Source organism: Strix uralensis, chromosome 3 (genome assembly GCF_047716275.1).
Source record: "Strix uralensis isolate ZFMK-TIS-50842 chromosome 3, bStrUra1, whole genome shotgun sequence".
Classification (NCBI taxonomy): Eukaryota; Metazoa; Chordata; class Aves; order Strigiformes; family Strigidae; genus Strix; species Strix uralensis.
In genome coordinates this window covers 101346563-101371819 of record NC_133974.1, presented here as the reverse complement: position 1 = coordinate 101371819, position 25257 = coordinate 101346563, and the positions used below count along the sequence as shown (strand labels likewise).

The window sequence follows — 25257 nt, the reverse complement described above, 5'->3', positions numbered from 1 at the left end:
AAGCCTAACGATTGAATAATGCCTCTGGAGCAGCAAGTTATGCTTTTTATATACCATTTCTCTGCAGTTACGTGTTACCTGTATAAAAGCAGAATGGAAATTGTGAAAGCACTGTTTTATTCCAGGTTAGCAATTAAGTATTCTTCTATCCTGCAGTCTCCACATGTGAAAAGCATTATAGGAACCTACAGTAAATATTGCTTTCATGACTTTTCAGCTTTGTTGTCTTTCCTTTTTCCCCCTTTATTTTCAGGATTGCAGAAGCAAAGGTAAATTTTTCCTCTGATTGAGACATCGATGTCGGCTTTCAGTAAAATAATAATTACCTAAAAGCCCTATTTTTGAGCAAGTAATCTTGAAATCCCCAGGCCCTATCTCTGTGGCTTATAACACTTCTCACTTCAGAAATACTGTACTGGAAGGTTGGATACTTTGTCTCTTGCTGTTGACTTTGATGAGGACAACCATAGGTCTGTGTTTCTGTGTGCGTGCTTTCTGCTGTGATGTATCTTTTTCCTTTACAATCGTAATGGAAATCTCATGATGGCAGTACCTTATTCTGCCTGAACTTTTTCTTTAAACATTACACAAGTAGTGAAATAGGTTCCCAAATAAAGTGAGCAGTATCTCTGGACATCGAGAGGTAAAATGCATCTGCAAGGTTTTCTGTTTTCACACTGCTGCCAAAGTCTTCCTTCACTTCTTCCTTTTCCCTCCCTAGGCTATAAATGTTTCTCTCTCAAACAGTCAACAGTCTGCAGCAGAAGTTTATTTTTCTCAGATATGCTGTAAATACTGGGAGGATGATGCATTGTCTTTATATTTCATTTCTTCTTGTCAGCCTTTTCATACACAAATCCACAGACTGGTGTCCAGAGACAACCACATCCTTAGTGCAGTATTGTAACAAACTTTCCTGAATAAGGCAAGATTTATAGACCTGAAAAACCTCCTCTGCACATGTGTTAGAGAAAATGTTCTGTACGTTTGTATAGTATGTAGCAGATAGATAGTAGAGTATTGTGATGGGCTGAGGAAAAATCCCATGCACTGTTCCTCAGTATTAACAACTAATGCACGGGGCAATGTATGCCAGGTGGCTTGACTTGAATACACAAGTCTTTTGCTTTCTTGGTCCAGTGCCCACTTGTTAGTCACTTAATTTTAGTTGTTATCGGCCACATTTCAGTACATTCTATACAGCTATGTTTGGGCTTAATTTATCCTTTCCCAACAGTGACAGTGCCCTGTATCTAGTCTAACAGTTCCTTGGAGAAGGCAATGATCAATGAACATGCAGGATCACCAACACCAGCTGTTCAAAAATCATGAGCTTGGGTTTAAAAATTTTTCAGTTATTCATGTTTTAGCATGTGATCATGTTTTAGCACTTCTCTCTCACACCTCAGGATATAAGGAACATGCATAGATGAAAACCTCATTTCACACGATGAGTTTTTTAAAGACTATCATAGGTAATAAATTTCAAAAGTTGGCAACTTCTGGGTTGTAATTTCCTGAAGAAGATATAAACTGTTTGTTAGAGCTCCACCCTCAACATAGTGCAAAGTGACCTATAGGTACATGCTGAGGCAATCCTGTTTATCTGATAGAGTGCATTGAATCCCTGCTGTTCAGGACAAAGAAACAAGAATAACAGCAATTATTCCACCAGAGGATCACTGTTTGCTAATAATTCTTAAGGTGGTGTCATCAAATAGCAGTACTCTACATCCAAGCATCCTTGTGAGAGCTCTAGACATGTCTTGCAAAATCTTTTGGTTGTGTTTTAGCTAAGGATGTATTTAGGATGCACAGCCAGAGTCATCTCCCAGTTTGCTCCTGGACACAGTTTTCCATGGGTAGGGAACTACTGCAGCCTTTGGCTCAGTCTCTAGACTGAGTGGATGGGAAACCAGGACCATGCAGTGTGCCATGGCCACTCAGCCAAGATGTAGTCTAAGAAAAGCCTAGACCTGCAACTCCAGTGAAATGTCTGCAGTTCTGTAGATCCACAAAGGCTGAGAACAGCAGATCTCCAGCATGTTACACAGGAGAAGCTGAAATGTAAGGAGCAAAAAGAGAACTCCAGATGTCCTCAGCTGGGAAGCTTTTAATCAGAAATATGCTTTTGAAGTAAACCTTCAAGTTATACCTGTGCTTTGGTTTGAATCACAGAGCGGGCTTGGAGCTCACAGATGGGCTGTCTTCTTGGATGAAGCTGGACTTCCTGGTCGACTGTAAAAAGGCACTGAAGGAACACACCTAATGTGCTCCAGTTGCTAACGAGCATTCAGACAATAGGACCAAACTAAAACTAGTCTGAAGTGACCCTCCCTGAAATGTGTGTGGTTGTGGTGGGGGTGTCAGGTCCTCAGCATTAGCTGTTTCATTCTGCTCCTCTTGTCTCCACTGCTTCCCACAGTAGGCACAACCTGGTAAATTGTGGAAGATGGGATGTGAGGATGGATTTTTATAGATCCTAATGCCTGCCTAGAATCTCATTCACAGCTACTACCTCTAAATCCTTTTTCCAAGTAATGCCATGGGGTAAAGCCATTCAGAGCTGGCTGAACTATCACCACAGTCATGTAGAAGGTCCAGCTTTGCCCAAATTATTTGTCAAGTACTCTAAGGGATTAAAAAAAAAAAAAAAAAAAAAGGCGTACTTAAATTTAGTAATACTAATGTCAACTGTCTGGTTACTAGAGAAATCTTTCTCATAGAAAATAATCTTGTTTTATGAATCATCTAGCACATCAGAGGTAACATAACAAAAATATATTGCTGCCATGAGATCAGTGTCTCCTGCATTGAAAATAATGCATAGTTTTGACTACATTTCTTTTTGATGATTGTATTCTGCCAGGAGTAGGAACCATTACCCTGTGATACCTTTACAACTGACAGTCTCCTAATTATCTTTCCTGCAGCATCCTGTAGTCTCACTGACATCCTACAAGCTTGTAACTATGATGGTTTCGTTTCTTTGTATGGTAATGTAACTCAGATCTGTTTCAGGAAGTCTTGCAGGTTTTCTGATGCATTTCCCCTTTGTCTTGCCACATTTTAAATGATGTTTTTTTTTCCTTTTAAAATATTCTGTCAGCTGTTGTATATCTGTCTGTGCTTCCTTACTGACATCAAAATAGCGACACTGTAAAACTGGGAGTACAAGCAGATGAAAGAACTATCTCCCTCCTTATCACAGCATTACCCCTGCATAGGAGAAGGAAGTTCAGAAGATTAGGTAACAGTGTGGGAGAACACAGATAAAGTCCGGAGTGAGGGGAGGAGGGAAGCTGAGTAGCATCTCTGCAGAAAAGAGGTCTGAAGTGTGCTGGAGTGAGTGGAGCAACAGCAGGGAAAGCTGAAAGGAGCTGTTCCTGAGCCAAGTCCTTGCACACATTAAAGGGTTGGATAGTTGCAGAAATAGGGAGCCCTCCAAGTAAATGCTGCCTGCAACATCTGCCTCTGCGTTGTGCAGGAACTTTTATTTGGCAGAGCATACACAGCCTTACAAAGCCTATAGTTAGACTGGGGTTCTCCATACTGCACTTTGCATCTCTATTTATAGTCTCCTCCCAAGCAAGAGATGACCTGTGTGAGTGCAGGTATGTGTACGTGGATGGAAGCAGTGTGATTCAGTTGCTGACCACACTTAACATCTGAGTAAAAATTTTTGTTGAAAACATGTCTTTTGACAACACCCTCCCTCCTCCTAAAGATTTTTCACAGCAAATTTTGCTGAACTGTATCTGGCTCCCTTGTCTTGCGTAGGTTCTGTGATGCCAATTGCTAACAGAGAGTTTCAGTTGGCTCAATATGTAGGAGCCTGGGCTTTTTTAATGGGAAAATCTGAGTTTTGTTTTCCCAGGGAGTATCAGAGCTTGCAGTACCATTGGTGGTGCAGCCATGTTCATTTAAGAGTGTTATATCCTATTCTGCAGCCTGAGGGAACTAAAAAGGGGTGGTGAGGAGGTGTGGAAACAGCGATTTGGCACCATGATTTTACTTGCTTTTTACTTTGCATACTCTTGATTGTTTCCCCTCCCCAGTATAGTTCTCTTTTTAGACTTTACAGTGTGGATCTGATGTGATTATGGTTTCCTGAAGGATTCCCCATCTCCTTTAGACTACAGTATTTGTTGCTCACTGTTCAAAGGCAGAATGGAAACTTGCTTCTGTGCATCCTCAGAATTGCTGGAGGCACCGCTTTGACCCCATTAAATTGCTTGTCCCAGATACAGTTGCCACCAAACAGATGATATCAGATTAACATAATTTGAACCTACAAACTCAAACTTCTTTGCACTGGCTGAACACTTGCATTATAGTGTAGGGGTTACACTAAAATAATGGGAACCAAATTACTCCAAGTTCTTTCTTTGCTTCCACTAGGTTATTGAATTTTAGCATCATGTTTGTAGTGCTTCAGGGAGAAATGAATTAGGAGTGAGATCTACACGCTTGCCTTACAGGAAAGTTTTATGGGTAGAGACAAGGGAAACATTGTCTAAATGCTATTAAAAAGGTTTTAATTAAGGTCCCATATATTTTCAACGTAATCTTAAGAGCTGACTTTGATTCACACATAAAAGAATTTGAACCTATGTGTGTTCCCTTTTGTTCTTTTTTGGGTGAGTGCGGCCTTAAAGCTTAAAAAACTTTCTTAAAGCTGGTTACCAAAAAAATATAATTTGCACATTTGATAGATGAGGAGGAAATAAAAGACTTAGTAGAGAGTTTATGGGTTATTTATGACTACTGGTAAATAACTTCAGGTTTCTACAATGCACTTACCCAATTTTCCCTCTGAACATTCAAACTGAACATCTTTTGATTCGGGAGATCTGTATCTCTCCTTTGAGCAGTGAAAATACCTAATCAAGTACTGTAGTGCTTATATTCTTGCTCTAGTCTCCAAGACAATTTATGGTGCTTTAGCTGAGCTTTTGTTTCATACTCTTTGTAAAAGTAAAGTAGTAAGTATTTGTAGTATATCCTGCTTCAAAATAGTAGGAGTAAATGGATAAAGATGTGACTTGGGAGCCCAAGTTATAGAGCTGAACACAGCAGCATTTGCTGCATATATTACTGTTAGCCTTAGAGTGCTAATGGAGTGGAGTTGGCTGACATGGTGCTGACCACAATTTTAGCCTGCGTAAGCAGCAAAACGTTGTGTTTGGTGTGCCAGCTATCATGATTAAAGGGTAGGGTAGGGACCCTCCATGCTGAGATGGCACAGTTCCATGGAAGTTTCCAGTGGTCATCTCTGAAAGGAAAGGATATGACTTTTGGGGAGATTTTAAGTCAGAGCCCTCTGTCTACTGTTGTGTGTATTTTGGGTTGGAGCCTGCAGTCCCTAGATTCCCTTACTGTGGATGCCGTAAGCTTTTTGGTAGTTATTAGCACATGATGGAAAGGGAAGTGACTGCTGAATGCAATGAGATGGTGCCAGATTCTCTTTTATTCTTCTGATCTGAGAGTCTGCATCTGCAAGCAGACACATTCAGAAGACATTTAGTGGGAAATAGTAAATCACAAATGTTGGCAATACAAGTTATTGTCACAGCATATAACCCAAAGAAATGGGTGAAAGCTTTTCTTTTTAGCAAAGTGGGCACGTATCAGTTGGGTTACACTTATCAGGCATGAGTGGACTGGGAAACTGCTTTTTAGCACAGTTCCTCAAGGGGCGGGATGCTCAATTTATATAAGCATATACCTACAGAAATGACAGTAGGACAGAAAAGAATGGGCAGGATGGGATGGCAGACAGTGGGCTGGCACTGTGATTTCAGAAATATTTGGGGCCAGTGCAGAAGTCTGCCAGTGTGGCTAGCAGCAGAAGGAAAATGGGGCAGCTAGGAAAAGGGTAAAAAGAAAAAAAGAGGAAAGGAGTTGGATGGAAAAAGTCTGGCAAAGGAAGAAAGCAGAGACGTGTTTTCAGGGAGGGTATGGCAGAGCAGCAGCAGTGATGGCGAAGAGGGCTGAAAAGCACAGCGAAGCCTTACTGTGTTTAGTATCTGAGAGTTATCTGCATTGCATATTCTTAGGTTTTGGTGAGTCACTCAGAAAGGACTTTATTACTGTCTTAGAGCCTTTCGCATTGTTGGATTTAGTATTTTTAACCTCTCCCTATCCCTCTACCCCATTTCCCTTCTTTAATTAATTAGTCTTCCACCCGCTCTCTGCAATGTTCTTTCAGTACACATGACAATCCTGAACTCTTAAGTAGGGATAAATCCCTAAAGCAGGGAACATAAAAGTAGTAATTCCTCTTATAGATCTTAAACTGGGATCTTTAATACTAGAGTGAAAGCCTACCAGTTTCCGAGGCTGTTAGTTTCTTCTAGCGTGACTATTATATGCTGGTGGACATGGACCAGCCAGTGGAAACATGCTGTCACTCATGTTGGCAGGAGTAGGTGGCCAAAGGCAGATAGGTGATCTTTACTGCAGAGTTGTGAGAGGATTTGAATGGGCTGCAGGATGCAAGGTGCCAAGATAAGACTGTAGATGAAGGGTGGGATGTGGATGGTTTAGGCTATTTAGTGTTGCTTTGTAAAAGCTTTGCTTTGCATGACTGTTTCTTCCCATTATATATGACATTTATTGTGGGGGAGGAAAGATCTTCTTATCCTACACTGAGACAGAGAAATGTATGGATATTTATTCTCAGCTATCTAATCTGGAGTTGAACGGCATTTGATATGTGAATGGGACAGTCTGTATGAAGAGAAGGCAAAGGTAACAGCAGCCTCAGTCCCTGAATGTTAATGTTTAACCTTAATGCTCCTTGAGTGAGTATCAGGTGAAAGGAGAAAGAGAAAGGTTTAAAACAAAATAGAGATACTGGAGTCTGCTATAAAGAGGGAAACAGATGAGCTGCATGGCCCCTGGTCTTGTGTGAAGGGTAATCTGGCATTTACATCCAATGAAAATGCCTTCCATAACCCATATGACAAATAGATTTTGTAAAACAAAGCAATATTCATCTTAGCCAGGTTTTGTTCACTGCTGGTTGACTTGAAGAAGATTTTTCTCTTCAGTTGTATCTGGTTTTTAAGCTTCTTGAGTCAGTGGAGGCCAAAAAGCTGCTGTGACCTATAGGCTTAGTTTGTATCAAAGGGCCCAATGGGTACACCCTAAAGACACTGCACTCAAAAGCAGGGATACTCAAGGAATCCATATAAATTTGAGGGCTATGAGCAAGAATCTCTGGCAGGAATCCACACTTTTAGATTTGTATTTATTTATTTTTTATTTTTCTTGAAGTAATCTATTACTGATGCTTTTCTTTCGAGTGGGTCTCTGCATGACTATGCTTAGTGAATACGCTGTTGGGATTGTTTTTCTCTTTTGCTTTTATATGGCATCTATATAATAGCATCCTTATATAGCATCAAGGATTCAAGATGCTATTCTAATAAATGGCCCCGATTTTACTCATTCAGAGCATCCCATCAAATGACATCAAGTTAAAATATTAAACCGTAACAACAAAAGTCATGGTTAGAGGCTGTGCTGTCTTGGCACAGCCAGTACAGCTGACAAGGCCTTTAGCAATGTATAAAAGACTGTCTTCTAAGTGCTGCATTCTCTGGGAGCCTCTCTAAATGGAAGAGAGAAAAAAAATTGTATTTGAATACTTAGTACTTAAAAGTATATCAGACTCAATAGCTACACTTATGATACAGAGAAATGCCATGTTGTTTGCTTGCACTGTTCTCTGCATGCAGCTTGTGACTTGTGTTTCAGTCTTGGATTATTTGGTTTTTGGGAGCAGCATTGTAATTCTGATCCGTGGCTGTGGAGCACTGAGTACAACAGAAGCCTAGTCCTCACTGTAGTTCTTAGTTGCTACTTCAATATTGGTAAATGAGCAGTGAAAAGAAATACAAAATTTGAAGTGGAGGATTTCTGTGGCACAAGGGAAAGAATTCCAATTTGAACTTCAAGATTTCCTAGATTTTAATGAACCTCTTTTTTCTCTTTTTAAAATACTTGTGGCAAACAAATGTAAAAAATGATCCCCAGGACAGCAAGAATCAGTCTTACTTTGGGGGGTTCTATGTATTTATTCTTGCATCTCAGATTGCTAGGAGGTGCAAGTGCTGAGCATATCTGTAAATAATAACAGTGTTAAAACATTAAAAAACCCTTCTGCTTCCAAAATATTTTAGAACTTCTTTTAGAAAAACACTTCTAAAATACACTGATATTACTATGTGGACACCTGCTTCACTGATTGATTTTATGTAAAACTTTTAAAACTAGAAAATTAATTACAAGAAATAAAAACGCTCATGATTTCTAAATGAAAAGTCTGTTCATTTTCATAATGCAGTGGGCTGGTGCCAGAATAGTTCATAATTCAGTGATCTCTCAAAATACTCAACATTTTTTTAAAAAGAACATTAGTTGTGATTATTTTTGGAAGTACGTTTGAAATGGCTGCACTTAAAGAATCACCAGAGTGTCTCAGATCCGTTCACAATAACGCAAGCATTGCGCTGGTGATAATTCTGGTTTTGAAATTCCAGAATGAACACCATGTTGATGGTGGTTTGTTTTTTTAATATAAATACAGTTCAGTGAACTTGAAGCCAAATTCACTCTATTTCTCCAGATTTGTTTTTATAAATAATCCCTGTGGTACATGGCTGCTTTTTAATTTTGTTCTGACAGTTCTGTTGTCCATAATTATAATAGATATTCAGTTGCTGAAGAATAACCCTGTGTAGGTGTAACTTTATATTTTGGCTCAGACTAACTTCTGGATAAAATATTCAAATTTTCTACTGAGTAAAATTCCTAGGTTCTAAATAGCAGACTTTTCAATAGTCAAAAATTGTTAAAAGAAAAAAGTTTTTGCCAAGGTACAATAGCAATATGAATAGCCACAAAATTAATTTGTTAAAAAGAACACATTTTATAAACATTTGTGTTTTGACCAGTAGTCCATGAAATATAGCAACAAGACCAGCAAATTTTATTACGTGATTTTACGCATCTATTTCTGTATTCACATCAAAAAAAACATTTATTACCTTTTCAAATTATAGTATACATTTTTTCTTCACAGATAAGCGAACACTATATAAAACTAATGTTCTATAAAATTATAAACCTTTGCGTTTGTAAAGAATGAGTCTAAAATGCGTAGTTGCAAACAATCAAATTTTATTAATTTGACCAAAGATTTATATTATTCTTCTTCTTCTGTGGCTCCTTAAACTTCTTGTCAAACAGACTGTCAGTCTTGGTTGCTCACTGTGCAGCCTTCTTGATGCTTAACCTATCCAGTTATCTGCAAAAGATACTCCCTATTTTGTGTTGCATTTCACAGGTCATACATCATATTAGTTTTTCACTGTGAAACCAGCGTTTTGTTGTTTCTTCCATATGGGCTGGGGCAGGTCTTCGGCTAGTGTTAACTGTTACAGCTCTAGCCAAACTGGAAGACCTTTCTCACTAAATCTACTTATTTTAAACCGGGATCTGTTTTATGTAGCAAGTTTAACTAGCAGTGTATACTGACCTGCATGTTTGCTTTTACAAACAACAGAAAATGAGAGTCAATTTTCTTTTTTAAAATCATAGTGAAAAAATTTTTATAAAGCAATATAATCTTTTTTGCTATACATAGCTTATTTAATTTTCCAGCAAATGTCTTCTTAGAAGCTTGTTTGAAAGGATAATTCTAAAATTTTCAAGGTACTTGAAATGATCAAACTTTAATCAGAAGTTTTATCCTGAACCTCTCAGGTGGGAGAAAATTCAGAGCACAGCAGACCTTGTTCGTTGTGCTGGTTCCCAGGAAACTGGCTGGTTTGGCTGCTGAATGTAGCTGGCTGGTGTGTGCATATGACCACTTCCTGGCAGACGTTCAGACCTGGTAAGATTTTTGTAGTTGTTACCCAGAGGAGAAGAGATAGGTGTTTTGAACCCATAAGGACTTCAGGTTTATTTTGGAAACATGAGGGTTGAATGCTACAAAAGCTGAAGACCGATTCTTTTACGGGCACAAATTGCATACACGATATGAAAACCCAATACCTTTTCCTTTAAATACATGGGTATCAAGATGGAAATCTTACATTAACAGGATTTTTATCTTCCTCAAACTTGCTGCTATGTACACCAGGATAAGCCATTGTACAGTAAGAATGAATATCACATATTTAAATGGCTGATCCCTATGCTGATAAAACTGTTTAAAATCATCAGGCAATTTTTTTTTTTTGGTGGGTATTCATCAAGACAATATTGTTTCCAAGTATTACATCAAGGGAAATTATAATCTTCCATTCTTTGTGATTTTTAGGATGCTTCATGTGGAACTGTAGAAGGAAAATGTACCCTAGACAGCTTTCCTTTCAGTGATTTCATTAATGATCAAATGCTTTTAAGTGACACGCAAAACCTTGAAGGATTGCAGCCAATATATAGTTCCCAATAGGTCAGTCCTAAGGATTGAACCTAGTACACAGTATATGATTAACCTTTGTTACCATCAAAACATACAATGGCAGTTCAAAACTCACTGGCATTGGTTTTAATTTTAGATGAACAGAAAGGCTGGATCACAATTATATAAGCTGTCTTCATTTATCCCCAGTTTTATTATATTTGTATTTCATCTAATTTGTTCCAACGGTTAATGTTTCTGATACTGAAGGAGGTACTGCCCATGAAGTATTTTATTGTATAGGGTTCAAACTGGCAATGATTAGAAATGAGCCAGCTTGTCTTCACTTGCCTTTGAAATGCTGTATTTCAAAATAGAGCGCTGCACCCCATGTCTGCATAAAACATGGTCTCAAGTAAACTTTTAGTAAAACAGCTGCATTTGTTTAAAAGTATGCTTATTTTTGACTACACATGTAATTCAGTTCTTTTAAAGTTTCACTAAAAAACCACTGGTCCATTGAAAATAAGATGACATATATTATTAGAAGTCAGGAACCCTATTTGCTTACTATAAAATTCTGGTTTAAGGCTACTGTTGAGATCACGTTACTTCAACTTGGTTTCTAAGGAAACTAAAGTCTACACACTGATAACCATACAACAATAAAAAAGCAAAAAAACCCACCCCAGTATCTTGCCTTAGTGGGCTTATATAGAGCAGTTTCAAAATATTTTATTATAACTCAAAAAATACATTAGGTCATTCTGTTCACATCTTGCCGTATAAAAAGTGAACATAAGCTGATAAAAAAAGAAAAAAAAAGTACGGTTTAAGATAATCTCCACAGATTTACTCCTTTACATGATGATGTTCATTAGGTAATCTTTTTACACTGGAAAAGGATTCTTTAGCTGGTAAACACTTTATAAAGGATCAAACATTTTGTTTGTATATCACATATAGCCTGGATCTTTGAAAACTTCCTGTCCTTAATTGCTTATACAAAATGATTCATTGTGCAAATTGGTATTCACAAGTTATTATGTGCATTACTTTATAGTTTTTCCTTTGTATGGTCATCTAAAGATTAAATTTATAGGTAGTGATGAAGTACATTTTATTTTGTCTTGAAATCAAGATTGCAACATACTTTCAAGTATATTCACATTCTGTATGGATTTCAAACTATTGTCATTGTGATGATGGTTTGGATGTTTTGTGGGAGGAGGGTTGTATCTCAGAGTACTGGTCTGATTAAATACAACACATGGACAAAAGACAAAGTAAGTTTTAAGGAGTTTTATGAAAAACAGTATTTTTCCCAAGCGTGAAAACCAGCATACAAAAATCTGTAGGGCTAAGTTCTTACGTGGTTTTTTTTTAACCTATTTTTAATGGAAAAAAAAATTAGAACAGAATACAAAAAAAATAGCGATTTTCCCCTTGAAAATGCTTTTGATACTGTCAAAATAAACTTTTCATTAGAAGATGAAAATGTCATTTTCTTCAACAGCTGTGTTTGGATTAAGGTCTGAAATTTCAATTTTGTCAAGGAAGAAATTTTTTGTGAAGAGAAAAAAAAAAAAAAACATTTTGACTGACTATAATATATAATATATGCAGGATATATATAGGTACACATGCAGGAATACAGAGCCAGCATCTCCGCTGGTGTAAAACATCTAAGTGTCTCTGAAGTCACAACTTGCCTAACTAACATCAGCTGTGAATCTCACCTAAGAAAGAAATTTTTGCTTATCTCATATTCACCTCTCTGTGGAATGCTGGAGCCAGTTTCTGAACGCCATGATTCTGATATAAAAGACATAAATACAGTAGTACAGGAACTACAGAGCTAACCTTCTGAACACCAGAATGCGTCAGTGGCAAGAAACAGAGGTATGGCTGTAACGTTTGTTAATAATGTAGTCTTGAAAAACTATTGAAGTCAAGCTCGTCTGTAAGAAGGCTACTAAAATTCTTTTCAGGTTTTCAGAAAAAATGTGTTTGCAATGTAATTCTCTAAGACTACTTAAGACTAAGACCACTTAAAATGATAATGAATTTTCAGGTCTTAGGATAGAGCCTTCAATGTACTAGTTACTGACCAATGTGGTACTTTTATTTGAGTGAGCAATTCTCGAGATATGTTTTCTAGGTGGTACTCATTTTACTTCTAAAGCTTTTAATAAATATGTATATAAAAGATGGTTCTATAGCACAGTAATAGTAAATGCAGTATTTTCAGGCAAGCACACCAAGTTCAACTATGCTGATGACTCTGAACTTCCATGTTAGTTAGTAAGAAAGCTCCCTGTTGATGTTTGTTGGTACCCAAACTTGTAAAGCTGGACCTTAATGTGTTTTAGTATCTAACTGCACATTTCTACGTAGCAGCCTTTCAGAATGATACTGAATGAGGCTATTAAGCAGTACTACACAAGAAATGTAGTGAACAATATTTCAGAACCTAACTTGATTCATTTTAATTTTCTAGTTACATTGGAGAATATACCATTTTGCCAAGTGCAACTCACACTTCTATATTTTACTTTCTTTGGTATGCTCTGGGCTTTTTACAGTTGTTTTTAGAACTTCCATTAAAGTGTATCCTTCCGTAAGGATTGCAGAATTATAAGACGATGAAGGGTTTCATCTGACAGGGAGCAGCTACTCTTGGTTTCCAGTGCTTTCTCCAGACTGTTTCAAGTGATGGAATCTTTTAAGTTGTCTTCGAGAACTTTCGCTATGATAGATATGTTTAATTAAATGGGGGGAAAAAATCTATGCTTATGAGTAACTTCAGGTGGGTGAAGTTGAACTGAATGTTTGTAAAATTTGGATAGGTCCCCCACTAAGCTACCAGAAAATGTATTTATCAATGCCTGATTTTTATGCTGATCTTTATAAAGTACATCACTTGCTTCTACTAACAATTTGGTTCCAGAGTAGAAATTAATTGTGGCTAAGGAAGTCCTTGCTATAACATTCAGAGGTGTACTTGCACTTCTTTCAATTACCAAATTCAGAGCAATGCCACGGACTTCACTGGCTTTACGGAAGATTTGTGTGCTTCATCAAAGATCAGCATCAGGCCTCAAGACTTTCTGCCCTACAGACCTATATTCTTCATGTTTCCTGAGTTACAGAACCAGATCTACTCTATTGCGAAGCTCAAAAGTAGCAGTGATTCTCCTTCAGTATCTAATTCGGTTATCTGAGTTAAAAGTTAAAACTTCAGGCAAGAAGTTATCAATGCCTCTCTGGAGCATTTAGATACTGAAATATTTGAAAAACTTCTGCTACACGTTGCTTAGAATGGTATAGGATGTAATTATGGGAATGACAGATCTCAGTGTTAAGCCCATTTTTTGTTCTGCTTTTGTGTGGAAAGGCAAACTGAAGACCAAACTAGTCTGGTTGAGGACTTCTGAATCCTCTTTTGTTAATTTTGTTCTCTCAAATTTGAAACGTCAGTCCCTCTCCCTGCAAGGTGCCCAAGGCAGATGGCCATCCTTCCTGTCTGAATGGTGACGGGCTTTCTCCAGGCTGGCGAGAATGTTGTTCCATGGGACCATCCAGTCAAGGAGGACACGCGAAGGGACCTTCCACCATTCTCTTCTAAGACAAAGCTTAGCAAGTAACTACAACAGAATGCAAGGTTAGTCAATTTAAGAATTCAGCAGAGAGGCTTCTACTGTACCTAGCGGATCGGAACTTGAGCTCATGGTAACATTGCACAAAGCTGTGATAAATGAAAGTGATTGGCAAGGCTAATAAAACAATGCCACTAACCACACAAATTCCTCCAAGAATCCTTCCTGGTACAGTGATGGGACACATGTCACCATAACCAACCGTGGTCATCGAGATGATCACCCACCAACAAGCAGCAGGAATGCTGGCATAATCCTTATTCTTTGTTCCCAAGTCCAGCCCATTTTCAAGAAGCTGGGAAAGTGCACTGAAAATTGCCATAGCAACACAGATAAAGACAAGTAGCATCACCATCTCTCTGTAACAACGCTTCAGAGTCAGACCAAGTGTTTGAAGGCCAATGAAATGACGAGCCAGTTTAATCACCCAAAAAATCCTCATCATTCTTAAGACCCTCAAGGTGACTCCAGCCCTCTGAAGCTGCGAATTTTCCCCCGTGAAAACTGTCATTAGAACAGAGATGTAGTAAGGAGTAATTGCCAGTAAATCAATGATGTTGAGAGGTCTTCTGACAAACTCACACTTGTTTTTGGAGACGATGAACCTCACAATGCACTCTGCAGTGAACCAGCCTATGCAGATAGCTTCAATTATCCTGTCAAAAGAAACAAAGTACAGTATTTATGTTGTGTGCAAAAGCTTTAGTGGATGTTTGGTTTGTTCACAGATATTACCAAATTGACACTCAGACTTCCACAAATGACAAACAGAATGCCATGCTATTCTTATCCTACGCATGGTAGCACCAGATTTCAGCAGTTAACCTGAGGATCTAGTGAGGAGTTTAAACCAATCACTGCTAAAAGCTCACTCACTGATCATTTTCTTTGAATTATAGATTGCTACTGGTCCTAATACTGGGCAAATATAGCTACAAAAACTGGAACTCTACAGGAAATGGTACGCCACCAATGCCAACGTGTAACATTATCTAGAACTGCTTTTTTTTTTGTTTGTTTTGGTTGGTTGGATCTGGGGGAATTTTGTTCATTTTTTTGTTTGTTTTAAATCTGTGAGTCCTGATCCACTTGGGAATTCCAGGGACTGTGGATGAGTGAACGGGCTGGTTATGAACAGCAATGTATAGAACCAGACTGCTAAACTAAAATGGAAGTGAAGAAATGGAGTAGGCAGAAATCATCTTTTGCACTGGATAATTCATGTAAATTGGCTCTTCAGGAACCAACTGAAACCAATCTGACTGATTTGCATCCCAAACAGGGGTTTACCTAGAACTATATTCAGAACTTTATAGGTATTGCCACTAAATACAGATGGTATTTTATTCTTCATCATTGGTACACAACATAATAAGCTTGTGTCCTCCCATTTCCCACTATGCTCTGCATTACTGATTTTTTTCTTTTGTTTTAAATGTAACTCCACCTAAACTGTATTGCAGCAAAAATGTCAAGGTAACCAAAGCAATGGGCAAGATCATCTTCATGCCAAATAGAAACAAGGGCCTTAAGAAAATAAATCCTGGAAGGTGATTTCAGTATGCTCTTAAATATTTTCAAGTCCCAGTGCAGTGAATGAGACTTGAGAATATCTCAACTTGAAACTGGTGGAAGGTAGAAACAGAAGATGAAAAATGTTGCTCCAAGATTATTTAGTGACTGTTGTGCATGTAGTCTCAAATCCCCCATCTGAAAATAACCCTTTTCTTAAGAATTCAGACTGTGCTCACTTGTTTAATACAGGAAGGAATGGGAGCTAATCTTTCCTTCTTTCCTTTGTTTGTTTTTTTACCAGCAATTTGAGCAAAGAAAAAGCCAATCACCAATGCCTTCTTATGCCAACAGATCTGAAACTGAACTGATGCGAGATTGGGGATTTGAAAATACTACATACAAGCAGAGCTTTTTTGCTACTGCGGGGATCCTGACAAGGTAGTGTCTGTAGAAACGTAATGATTTGCAAGTAATAATCCGACTGTCATTTCAAACCTCACATTTTGCTTCCCTAACACATCTGCATAATTTTTTACCAGTTCTGAAGTCTATTGTTATTATTAAGACAATGGCCTGTTAGAAAGACAATATTCTTCTGTAACTGCTGTAATTATACTAATAGACTCTATAAATGAACATTCATAAAAGTTTGATACACTAAAGTTTTTAAATTTTTTTATTAATTTAATTTTATTCATTCATTCACTTTAGTTTTACGCTAAAAGTGGAGGAAACAGTAACAGTCAGTTGATGTAAAGTCACAAGGTGTGTTGTAATTCCAGCCACAGCAAATTGAAATGAACATAAATTAATTACTTAAATAGTTATTCACATAAAATCAGACCTTGTTTTTCTTGTTTCATGAATAACGATGAAAGTTCTGTAAGCAAGTGGCCTTTCTTCATAAAGGGCTTATAAAACCCTTGTTCACGTTAGCACCTTTTGATGGAAAGACCTGTGAATTTCAAAAATAGCTTGCTCTTAAGAATTATGTGTTCTCTTAAAAATTAAGCTTTTGAAAATACCAGGGTTTCTTTTAATAGTGACACTCAGTGATAACTACCTCAGATGCCGATTTAATTTCTTTTAAAAAAATGCTCAGATCATAACATCTTCTAAACAAAAGTCATGTACAGAATATATGAAAGTTATTGTATGAATGTGGATTATTGTTCCTTTATGTTGAAAAAAATCAAGAAAAAAATGTTAATGGGTAAGTTCTCTTAAATCCTTTTTAGACAAGATGAGGAAATACCTAAGCCTTTCCCTAGTAAAATCAGTCAAACAGCAAGATCATAGTAATGGACACACCGATAAAGTCTGAATGTACTTATACGTTGACTAGTTGAGATCTCATGCAATGACTAAAAGAAAAATAGTATCTGGATAGAAAGTTGTAGCCAGGAATATTCAACAATCCCAACAGACTCTGTTTCATTACATTTTACGAGATTTCTCTGGTAGTGCTGCCTGTATCCTATGACATGGAGCATTTAAATGAAAAAGCAATTCGTAATTATAGAATTTAAAGCTTTTTAACTCGGTATTTCCTCACGATGCCCTGATAATGTTGGAAATGTGATTCCTCCATTATACTGGTTATTTCCGAGTTGAACTTGAAGGAAGTTAGGTCCTGATTATTGTGATTCAGTAGAATTACTCTTCATGAATCAACACTGATTCAGTGGTCCGCTATAAATTTGGGGAATAGTTGCACAAGTAAAAATCCATGAAATGTGATCAATCCATTGTTTAAGTCTGGCAGTTCCGAGCACAAGAGATACTGAAAATCAGTTATACTTCAGTAGGAAGGCCTGAAGAGGCCTTTTATTGTGGAATGGACTTGAAGAGAGCTACGCAACATCACTGATGCAAAAATGACAAAGCAAGATCAGGATAGTGGGAGATGCATTACTGCCACTCCGTTACATATTGCACTTTCATTTCTCCATTCTACATCTATCTACCCTTCTTTGTCATCAATTATAGGCATCCTGGCTAGGGAGAAGATAATGAAGAAGGGTGTCCCTTATTTTTGTCTTTCGTCTCCTTACTTCCTAGCCACCAGTGAAACATTTTTCATTTTTCCTCTCTTGACACTCCTTTTTGCCTGTGTCGATGGATTTCGGCAGTCCTGGTGAATCACGTAAAAGCGTGTGCTTTGGTGAGAAGAACTAGAAACCTCTGGCCTGTTGGGAAATCTGGAGTGCTACAGACTACATTTCCATTTTCAGGTCAAGTCTCCCTCTCTCTCTCCTTGTAGTGACTTACCTTTATAGCTAACCTTGTTAATGGATAAATAACATCTAATAAGGAAAGAGAACTTAACTGAGTATGAAGTTAAAGCCAAATAAAATGCATGCACTCAGAAGACTAAAGTTACTGTATTCTTCTGTAACCAATCCTTAAAATATTTGCTACATATTCACAGGACAGACTGCCTTTTATTTTCTATTCCTGGAATAGTGCTGTATTAAAATCTGTAACTATATAATTAAATCATGAGCTCTATTTGGTAAAATGTAGTACCTATTTTATAAACTTCTATCACAGTTTTTGGTTGTTTTTTTCCCCCACATCAGTTCAGTTTTAAAATAGCTGGCATTCAAAAAGGAGAGGGGAAATTAAAAACAAACTCATGAAGCGTTTCCTTGAAGATTCCCCACAAAATTTATAAACAATCGGAGAAAATACTAAGTCCCAATTTTTATTCAGTTACTGGTTATTTCTGCTGAAACTTACTGTTCATTGCCCCAGACCTAAGCACGTGAAAGAGAGTTTTTCCCCTAAAATGTTAAGCCTCATGGTACTTAACAGTCTGTCAAGATTGCTCATATGAGTCTTTTGTCCATAAATGGAAAATCAAGCCTTTGTGAGCCTTGTTTCTACTGTAATCCCATGACTGTTCAATTTTCTGTTCCATCTGATAACTTCCTTTCAGAATAAGCTATTTTATGTACCATGAGCTGAACCACTTCGGAAATTTTTTCAATCACTAACAAGACTAGTTTGTTATTACTAAAAAAAATCATGTCGTGAATGTCTTAGAATATTTCAACTTAGCATTATTCTTTTCCCCAGTGTGCCAATTTGTATACTTTCAATATCCCCTGGCGAGTTGCTTGAAATCTAGCCAAAATATTAGTTCGTGGTACTATTGTCTATTAAGCTTGTAAATAAAACATACACATCAACGGGACACATGATGAAAACAGATGATATGATTAAAGACAGTATATGACAGGATTAAAGATTAAAGTCTGTCAGCACTGAGTTGTTAAATTGTTGCTAAAGCCTATTTCCATGTAAAGCACATTAAACCTGAAAAACAGCCAAGCAGTAGCCAGAATGATCAAATTCCTGCTCATGAAGACTCCTAGTCATTTCAGCAAATGTCTTTTTTTTTTTTTTTTAATCCTTTTGAAATCAATAGGGTTTCTGTCTCACTACAAACTGTAGATTAAGGGCCACAAAACAGCTAGTTGCCCTGCATTAAAAACCTTGCTGGCTTTTTTCTGTTCTCTCTCTGGTTTGGTAGCAATAATATGTCTTGAAGCATTAAACTCCAGTGCCTTATGTGGGTGGCTGTAATGACACAGCACTCCCCAGGGCAGGGGCAAATGCCTTTCACAGCTCTCAGGGGATAGCTGGATATGAACATCTCAAGTCCTCAGCATCTTTTCCGTATACTTTGAATACGAGTGGCACCTAGCCCTGCTGAGTTCGTTAAGGTTCTCCTGTGGCCAGGCAGTGATACATATCTGTTCTTTGTGTTACCTCTATTTTTCAAAAAGCTTGTGAATCCATTAGAAGAATCCACATCCATGTTTTTAACTTAGGTCTGTAGTTCCAATCTTTACCTTCAGCTTACTGTTTTAATTTAGCAAAAATGTGGTGTTCAGGTTAGATCTTACCCAGGAAAGAAGTTCTTATTTTTTTGGACTTGGGCATTCCGGTGTTCTGAAATTCCACCACAATAAAGGAATAAAGATTTTTGTTTGTCTGAAATTCAGATGCAACTTTTAAGCTGATGTCTTACAGAGATGAAGAAAAGCCCACTGGTATCTGTTGAGAGATGCTGTTTGGAGAAGTCACTGTGTTTAATTGCTTTCGCTTAAGAACACAGCAATCATATAGGCTTGATAACCAAGTGATTCTTTCAATACAAATGTAATCATGATTAGCAGGTGGAAAAGGGGCAACAGTCTCTTCTTTGTGCTAACAAGCTACTCGTACCTAGCATTAGAAAAATAGTTTAAAGGCAGGTAGATAGAACTGTGCTGGCAGTAAGTCAAGCAGCTTCAAATGACTTCCTATTACAGGCTTGAGAAGCTCTCCACAAAAGATGCTGCTTACGATCAGTGTGTGGACGGGCCCCTGATCAGAGACTCCCAGTATGCATCTGTTGGCACAGTTCAGAGGAGAGCAAAGATGACTTGAAGTTGCCAGAAGCAACAGAAGGGGAGACAGGTGTCCCTGCTGTCTGCTCCTAAACTGTGCAAATCTGATGCAAATCTTTAGCTCTGATAAGTGAAACATGCCAAGGCAGGGAAGAGAGCAAAAATCTTAAAATATAAGAAATTTAATAACTCATCCCTCATCCTGAGAACGGACCTGGGGAAGGCAATCCCTCTGCAAATCAGGGAATTATACTGTCCATGTCTGTAAGATCTGTGAAATTCAGAGGTCAGATTCCCCATCACTGTCCTTAAAAAGGCTTATTCGTGACTGTTCTCTGTTGCCCTCTAAAGAGTGTTACTCCAAAGGATCAGAAATAGATAGCCTTAGGCCACCAGGAAAAGTCATAACAACATAATGGTTTCTGAGAAAAGTTTGGTGGACTCAATTCCTCTGCTGGTGAAGAGGTGTTCATACAAGAAAAATAAACACAGCTGGTATTAGCTGGCAGCTGCAGTAACCCTCACTGCAAACCTCATTAAAGAGGCTGATTTTGTAAATTACTGAGTTAGTGACCCCCTCAGTCCTAGAGATGATACCCAGGTAAGCTGGAGACACACTGCTAGACTTGTTTTTACTACAGCTGCCCAAAGCGGTTCTGGGGACGGTTACTACAGTTCAGTCACAGAAATTATCCATGTGGCACCTTTCTTCTGAACTGTAACATAACATTGAGGGAAGGACAGGGGTTTTTATTAGTAAGCATGTGAGAGACTAAAAATATCAAAGTTGCTGAATTTCATGAGGTAGTTCTCACCTCCTCTAAGCAGTGCCTTATGCTGATCTGAATAGTCGGTTGCATCCAAAATCCACATCTTAAGGACTTCTAGATAAGCCCATTCAATTTTAATTTCTAAAACTCCTAAAAAAAAATTTTTAGGATAATGTGTAAAGTCTTCGTACTGGTAATTACAGTGCCATGTGAGTCAAAACTCATTTGTATACAACATTTATGTCACAATTTCTCTTAACAAAAAAATAATTATTTATTATCATGTTAGATAGAATTTCTTTATTTCAATGAGCTTTGGTTAATAAACAAAAGCCAGAATTTTACTTCAAACTTTTAAATGCATCAGAAACTAGTGGCCATATTTTTAAAAGCCTCCTCACCTAAGATGGACAGTATTGCCAGAGTTCACAATTCCAGACACTCCTGTGTGATTTCTGTGGACAGACTTTCAAAGAAGCCACTTAACTATGTAGGTTTTGAAAACCTAACTCATTTTAAATGAAATAACTAAAAAGAAAATATAAACAACTAAAGGGAATTAAAGTCAGACGACAGCTGGGCATGTTAGGTCACATCCTATGGCATGTATAAGTAGTTGTAACTAAACTGGATCACTGACTTAAAAGCAACTGTAGCTCACGCCTTTTTTCCCAGATGTAACAGGCTTTTTAGTCATGATGCAGCATATGCAATAAAGAAAGGAGTGGCTCCCCTAAGAGAACAAGACGCCACCTCAGCAGGTGATCAGCTGTAGAAAGAAAGGAACACATTTGTATCTGTTTTCCATGTGTTTGCCATTAAATTGCCATCAGTTCCTGTGCAGTGAGAACACATGGGTTAAGTCACACATGAAATGAACCAGCCTGTATCGTGTTTATATGCAACACTTTTGCAAGAAGATGGTTAGAAACCCTTCAGCCGCAACTTTTACAATTATCCCTCTTTTTTTCCTGCAATTCCATGGAGTACTACAACCAGTACTGAAGAAACTCACCCTACCATTGATAGCAGACCTTCTGGTTTTAAAAGCAGCCTTCACTGCCCTGTGAAGTGCTTGGCTACACTGTACCTTGCAAGTATTTAGGACCCCTTATCCTTCAAACACTTGGTATACAATATGCAATTGTTCAGAAAAGTAAAATTATGTGTGTATATAATACACACGTGTTCTTGAAAACAAAGCACTATGAAAGAAAACTCACACGTCACATGCCTTGTTCCTCTGCAAGTTGAACTCTTTCAGTAAGAGAAAAATTATTGTTGACTCCGGCACCATGAAGATGTGAACAAAGATAGGACCGACGCAGTTAATGCCGTGGTAGCGTTGCACCTATTTTCCCCTGTCTGTTGGGGGTATCTAAGCAATTTGCTGCCTTACAAAAAGATCATCCAGAGCATCCACCCTTTGAAATAATTTTGCAAAGCTTAAGTAAGGCTTTTTAACTTGAAGAACCTGTAAGAGCAACTTTTGACATAACTGAATCGAAGCAGGAATCAACAGCTGCTCAACCTGTATCTGCATTCTTTTTATTCATACAATTAATTCTTTGGCTCAGCTACAGTGAGAAATACAGGTGCAGTTTTCCATTAAGCTAATGGAAACTATGAAAATACTTTCTGAGGAATTAATTTGGCTACTAAGATATAATATATCACATTCCAATTAATTCTATGGTAAAAGATGATGATTTCATAATGACAAGTCTGCGATTTCACTGTAGGGCCCCTTTAGCAGAGCAGAAGCTGAAAACTTTGTTGAATATCCTGTTTTAAAAGAAGGGGAGACACTAGGAAATACAAGAAATGTTTGCTTCTTTCTTTATATGTCAGTCTTATTTATGGGAGAAATCCTACCAGAGTGGTCTTGAGTCTGTTCTCTAGGGAGCAGAAGAGAGAGACAGCGCACGAGAGCAATGATACTGAAGTCAGCAGAGTTGCATCGACGTAACCCTAAACTGAGGTCGCAGAGAAGATGAGAAAGGGCTTGTTCCTACTAGTAAGGCTCGGGATTGAGCCTTACACCCCATGCCCTGGTTTCTGCAACTGTTTTGCAATGTTCTGGGTGCTTATGTTTTATCTAAAGGAAATGTAAACATCTGTTACATTCATACACTTGGGCACTTATACGATGTATTTGCAAGAGCTTAACGCGCAGCCTGATCATCTCCTGTGCTCCCACATACATAGAGAATCTGAGATGGAAAAAGGAACGGGTGTTCCCACATACTGGATTTTACAAGAGCACAACCGTAACAGGCACTGGATCTGCTCCAGCAGAAGGACCTGTACGAATGCATGCAGAGTACATACAGGGTTGTGCTTTTCCCAAAGGAGAAGGGAATTGCATTCTTTTAGGGTTTTATCTCCCCTTCTTCCCACAATCGTAAGGCTTCATGTGATTTTCCAAGTGTCTGAACTTCTCTACGTGGGTAGGGAGTCCCGGAGCTCCTCAAAGCGGGGAGATAAGAGCTCCGAGCTCCCCCACAGGCGGAGGCACCCTGCCAGAGGAGAGGAGTCGTGCTCCGATGGCACCTGAGCCGCCGTCAGCCCGCCCCGGGCTGCCCGCCCCGCCGTAGCGCGGCCGCTGCCGGCGGCCCCGGCCCTGCCCGCCGCAGGGCTCCGCTCCCGCCGGCCCCGGCCCCGCCCGCCGCAGGGCTCCGCTCCCGCGCCCGGCCCCTGCCCTCGGAGCCGCCCGGCGACAGCCGGAGCTGTAGAGCAGCGCCCGCTCTCCCGAGACACCCCCACATCCACCTCCCCCCCCAGGCCCCCCAGTTCAGGGCCGGCGTTTTAAGGCGCACAGGCTACAGGTATAGACGGTCAGGACGAGGGGCAGGACACACTGGACGGGACACACGGGGACCGGACAGCAGGAAAATAAAGGATCCTCCTACCCTGAGGGCTCCCTCACTGACTCTGCTGTGTACCTGCTCTGCTCCTCCACGCTGCGGTTCTCCGGCGCCCGCCACTCGGGCAGGGTGCTGGCGCACAGCACCACCATGGACACGATGACGAACAGGATGGAGACGGTGGCCAGGACCTGGGCGGCCACGGAAGACGTGGGCTCCTCGAAAGTCCTCCTCATCCTCTCCAGCCACTTCCCGCCCTCGGCTCCCGGCGGCCGCCGGCCCTTGCCCTCGGGGCCGCCGGCCGGCTCCCCCGGCGGCTCGTCCGCCGCGTAGTAGGTGCACGTCTCGGACATGCGGTCGTCGAGGCGGCGCTGGCAGCAGTAGTCGAGGTGGGAGCCCTCCAGCCCCCAGTAGATCATCTCGTTGTAGAAGGAGAGCTCGCACATGTGCGGCACGAAGCGCAGGTGGCCGTGCCGCACGTAGAGCATGATGAAGCCGAAGGCCTCCGAGTGCCGGTCGAAGAAGTACTCGTTCCGCTCCCGGTCGTAGTCGTCGCACACCTCCAGCACGTCCTGCTCCGAGAGGCAGCCGTGCAGGCGGCTCACCCGCCGCAGCGGGAAATCCTTCAGCACCTCCCGGGAGAAGGAGTACCGGGTGCCCCCGACGTTCAACACCACCGAGGGGCCGCGGCCAAAGTTCATGGCTTGGGCGGGACGGAGGAGGGGACGGGCGGGCAGGGCGGCGAGGCGAGAGGCGAGGCGGGGGGCAGCGCGGGCGGCGGAGGCTGCCCCGGCTCCGGCTCCACTCGCACCGCTGGCGGCTCCCGCTTGACGACGGGGCGGGCGGGGCGGGAGGGGAGGCGGGAGAGGCGCCGCTGCGGGCGCCCCGGCGGCCGCGCAGGAGACGGGGCGCGGCGGCGGCTGCGCGCCCCCCCCGGCGATGCCGCTCGCAGGTGCGGCCGCGGCCTCAGCGCCGGCGGGCGGGCGCCTCCGCGGGGCCCCGCCGGGGCGGGGCCGGGGGCACGGCGGGGCCGGGGAGCTCCGCGCCCGGCGCCGCTCCGCTCCGCTCCGCCGGTGTCGGCTGGCAGCGAGCGGGGGGCGGCGCGGCGGCGGCGGGGGGGGCTGGGGACACGCCTCCTCCCCCGCCCGCGCACATGGCGGAGCGCGGCGGAGAGCGGGGGGTGCCGCGGAGCTCCCGCCGCCCCCGGCCCTCCGGGGAGCCCGCCGGGCAGGGGGCTGCGGCGGGGGAGAGCCCGGAGGAGCGGCACTTGGGCGAAGTTGGCCACCAAGCCCAAGTAACAACCCCCCCCCCCCCCCCGCCAAAAAAAAAAAGCAAGCTGCAAGTGAAGCGTTTGAGCGCGGCAGCGCTCGCTCCCTGCCCACGGCAGCCGGCTGCCAGCGCCAGGCGCTCCCGTCTCATCTGTTCACCGCGGCCCTGCCTGCGTGGGGCAGCGGCCGGGCTTCCCTGCGAAACGCGGGTTTCTTTTTCACAGCCTGTGTCGTGTGTCCCCCCCCCCGCCCCCCTGCACAGCTGGATCAGCAGACGCTTCTCCTTTCCCTCCTCACGTAGTGTGTGGACACCGGGAAGAGTCGGGTGCCTCGGGTAGCGCCTTCTTCCCTGCTCCTGCCC

The 25257-nt window shown here is 40.8% G+C and overlaps 1 protein-coding gene across 2 annotated transcripts; it reads right to left on the bottom strand.

Moving 5' to 3' along the window:
• Positions 1 to 9165: 9165 nt before the first annotated feature.
• KCNG3 (potassium voltage-gated channel modifier subfamily G member 3) lies at positions 9166 to 24414 on the bottom strand. Of its 2 annotated transcripts, none has more exons than XM_074863596.1 (2): positions 23674 to 24414; positions 9166 to 14732 (listed from the first exon to the last, which is right to left on the bottom strand). In XM_074863596.1, exons 1-2 carry the CDS (start codon positions 24327 to 24329, stop codon positions 14087 to 14089), a joined length of 1302 nt encoding a protein of 433 aa, XP_074719697.1. In that variant the 5' UTR covers positions 24330 to 24414; the 3' UTR covers positions 9166 to 14086. The 2 variants fall into 2 exon arrangements, with proteins under 2 accessions (XP_074719697.1, XP_074719698.1); XM_074863597.1 differs by having other exon boundaries at positions 23707 to 24414.
• Between the last annotated feature and the right edge of the window lie 843 nt (positions 24415 to 25257).

Bases quoted from the DNA above. Each gene is read 5' to 3' on its own strand.
- KCNG3 (XM_074863596.1), bottom strand. From the start codon at position 24,329: ATGAACTTTGGCCGCGGCCCCTCGGTGGTGTTGAACGTCGGGGGCACC. The intron at 14,733-23,673 runs GTAGGAGGATCC...TTCTTTTGACAG, and splicing joins TCAGTGAGGGAGCCCTCAGG to GATAATTGAAGCTATCTGCA.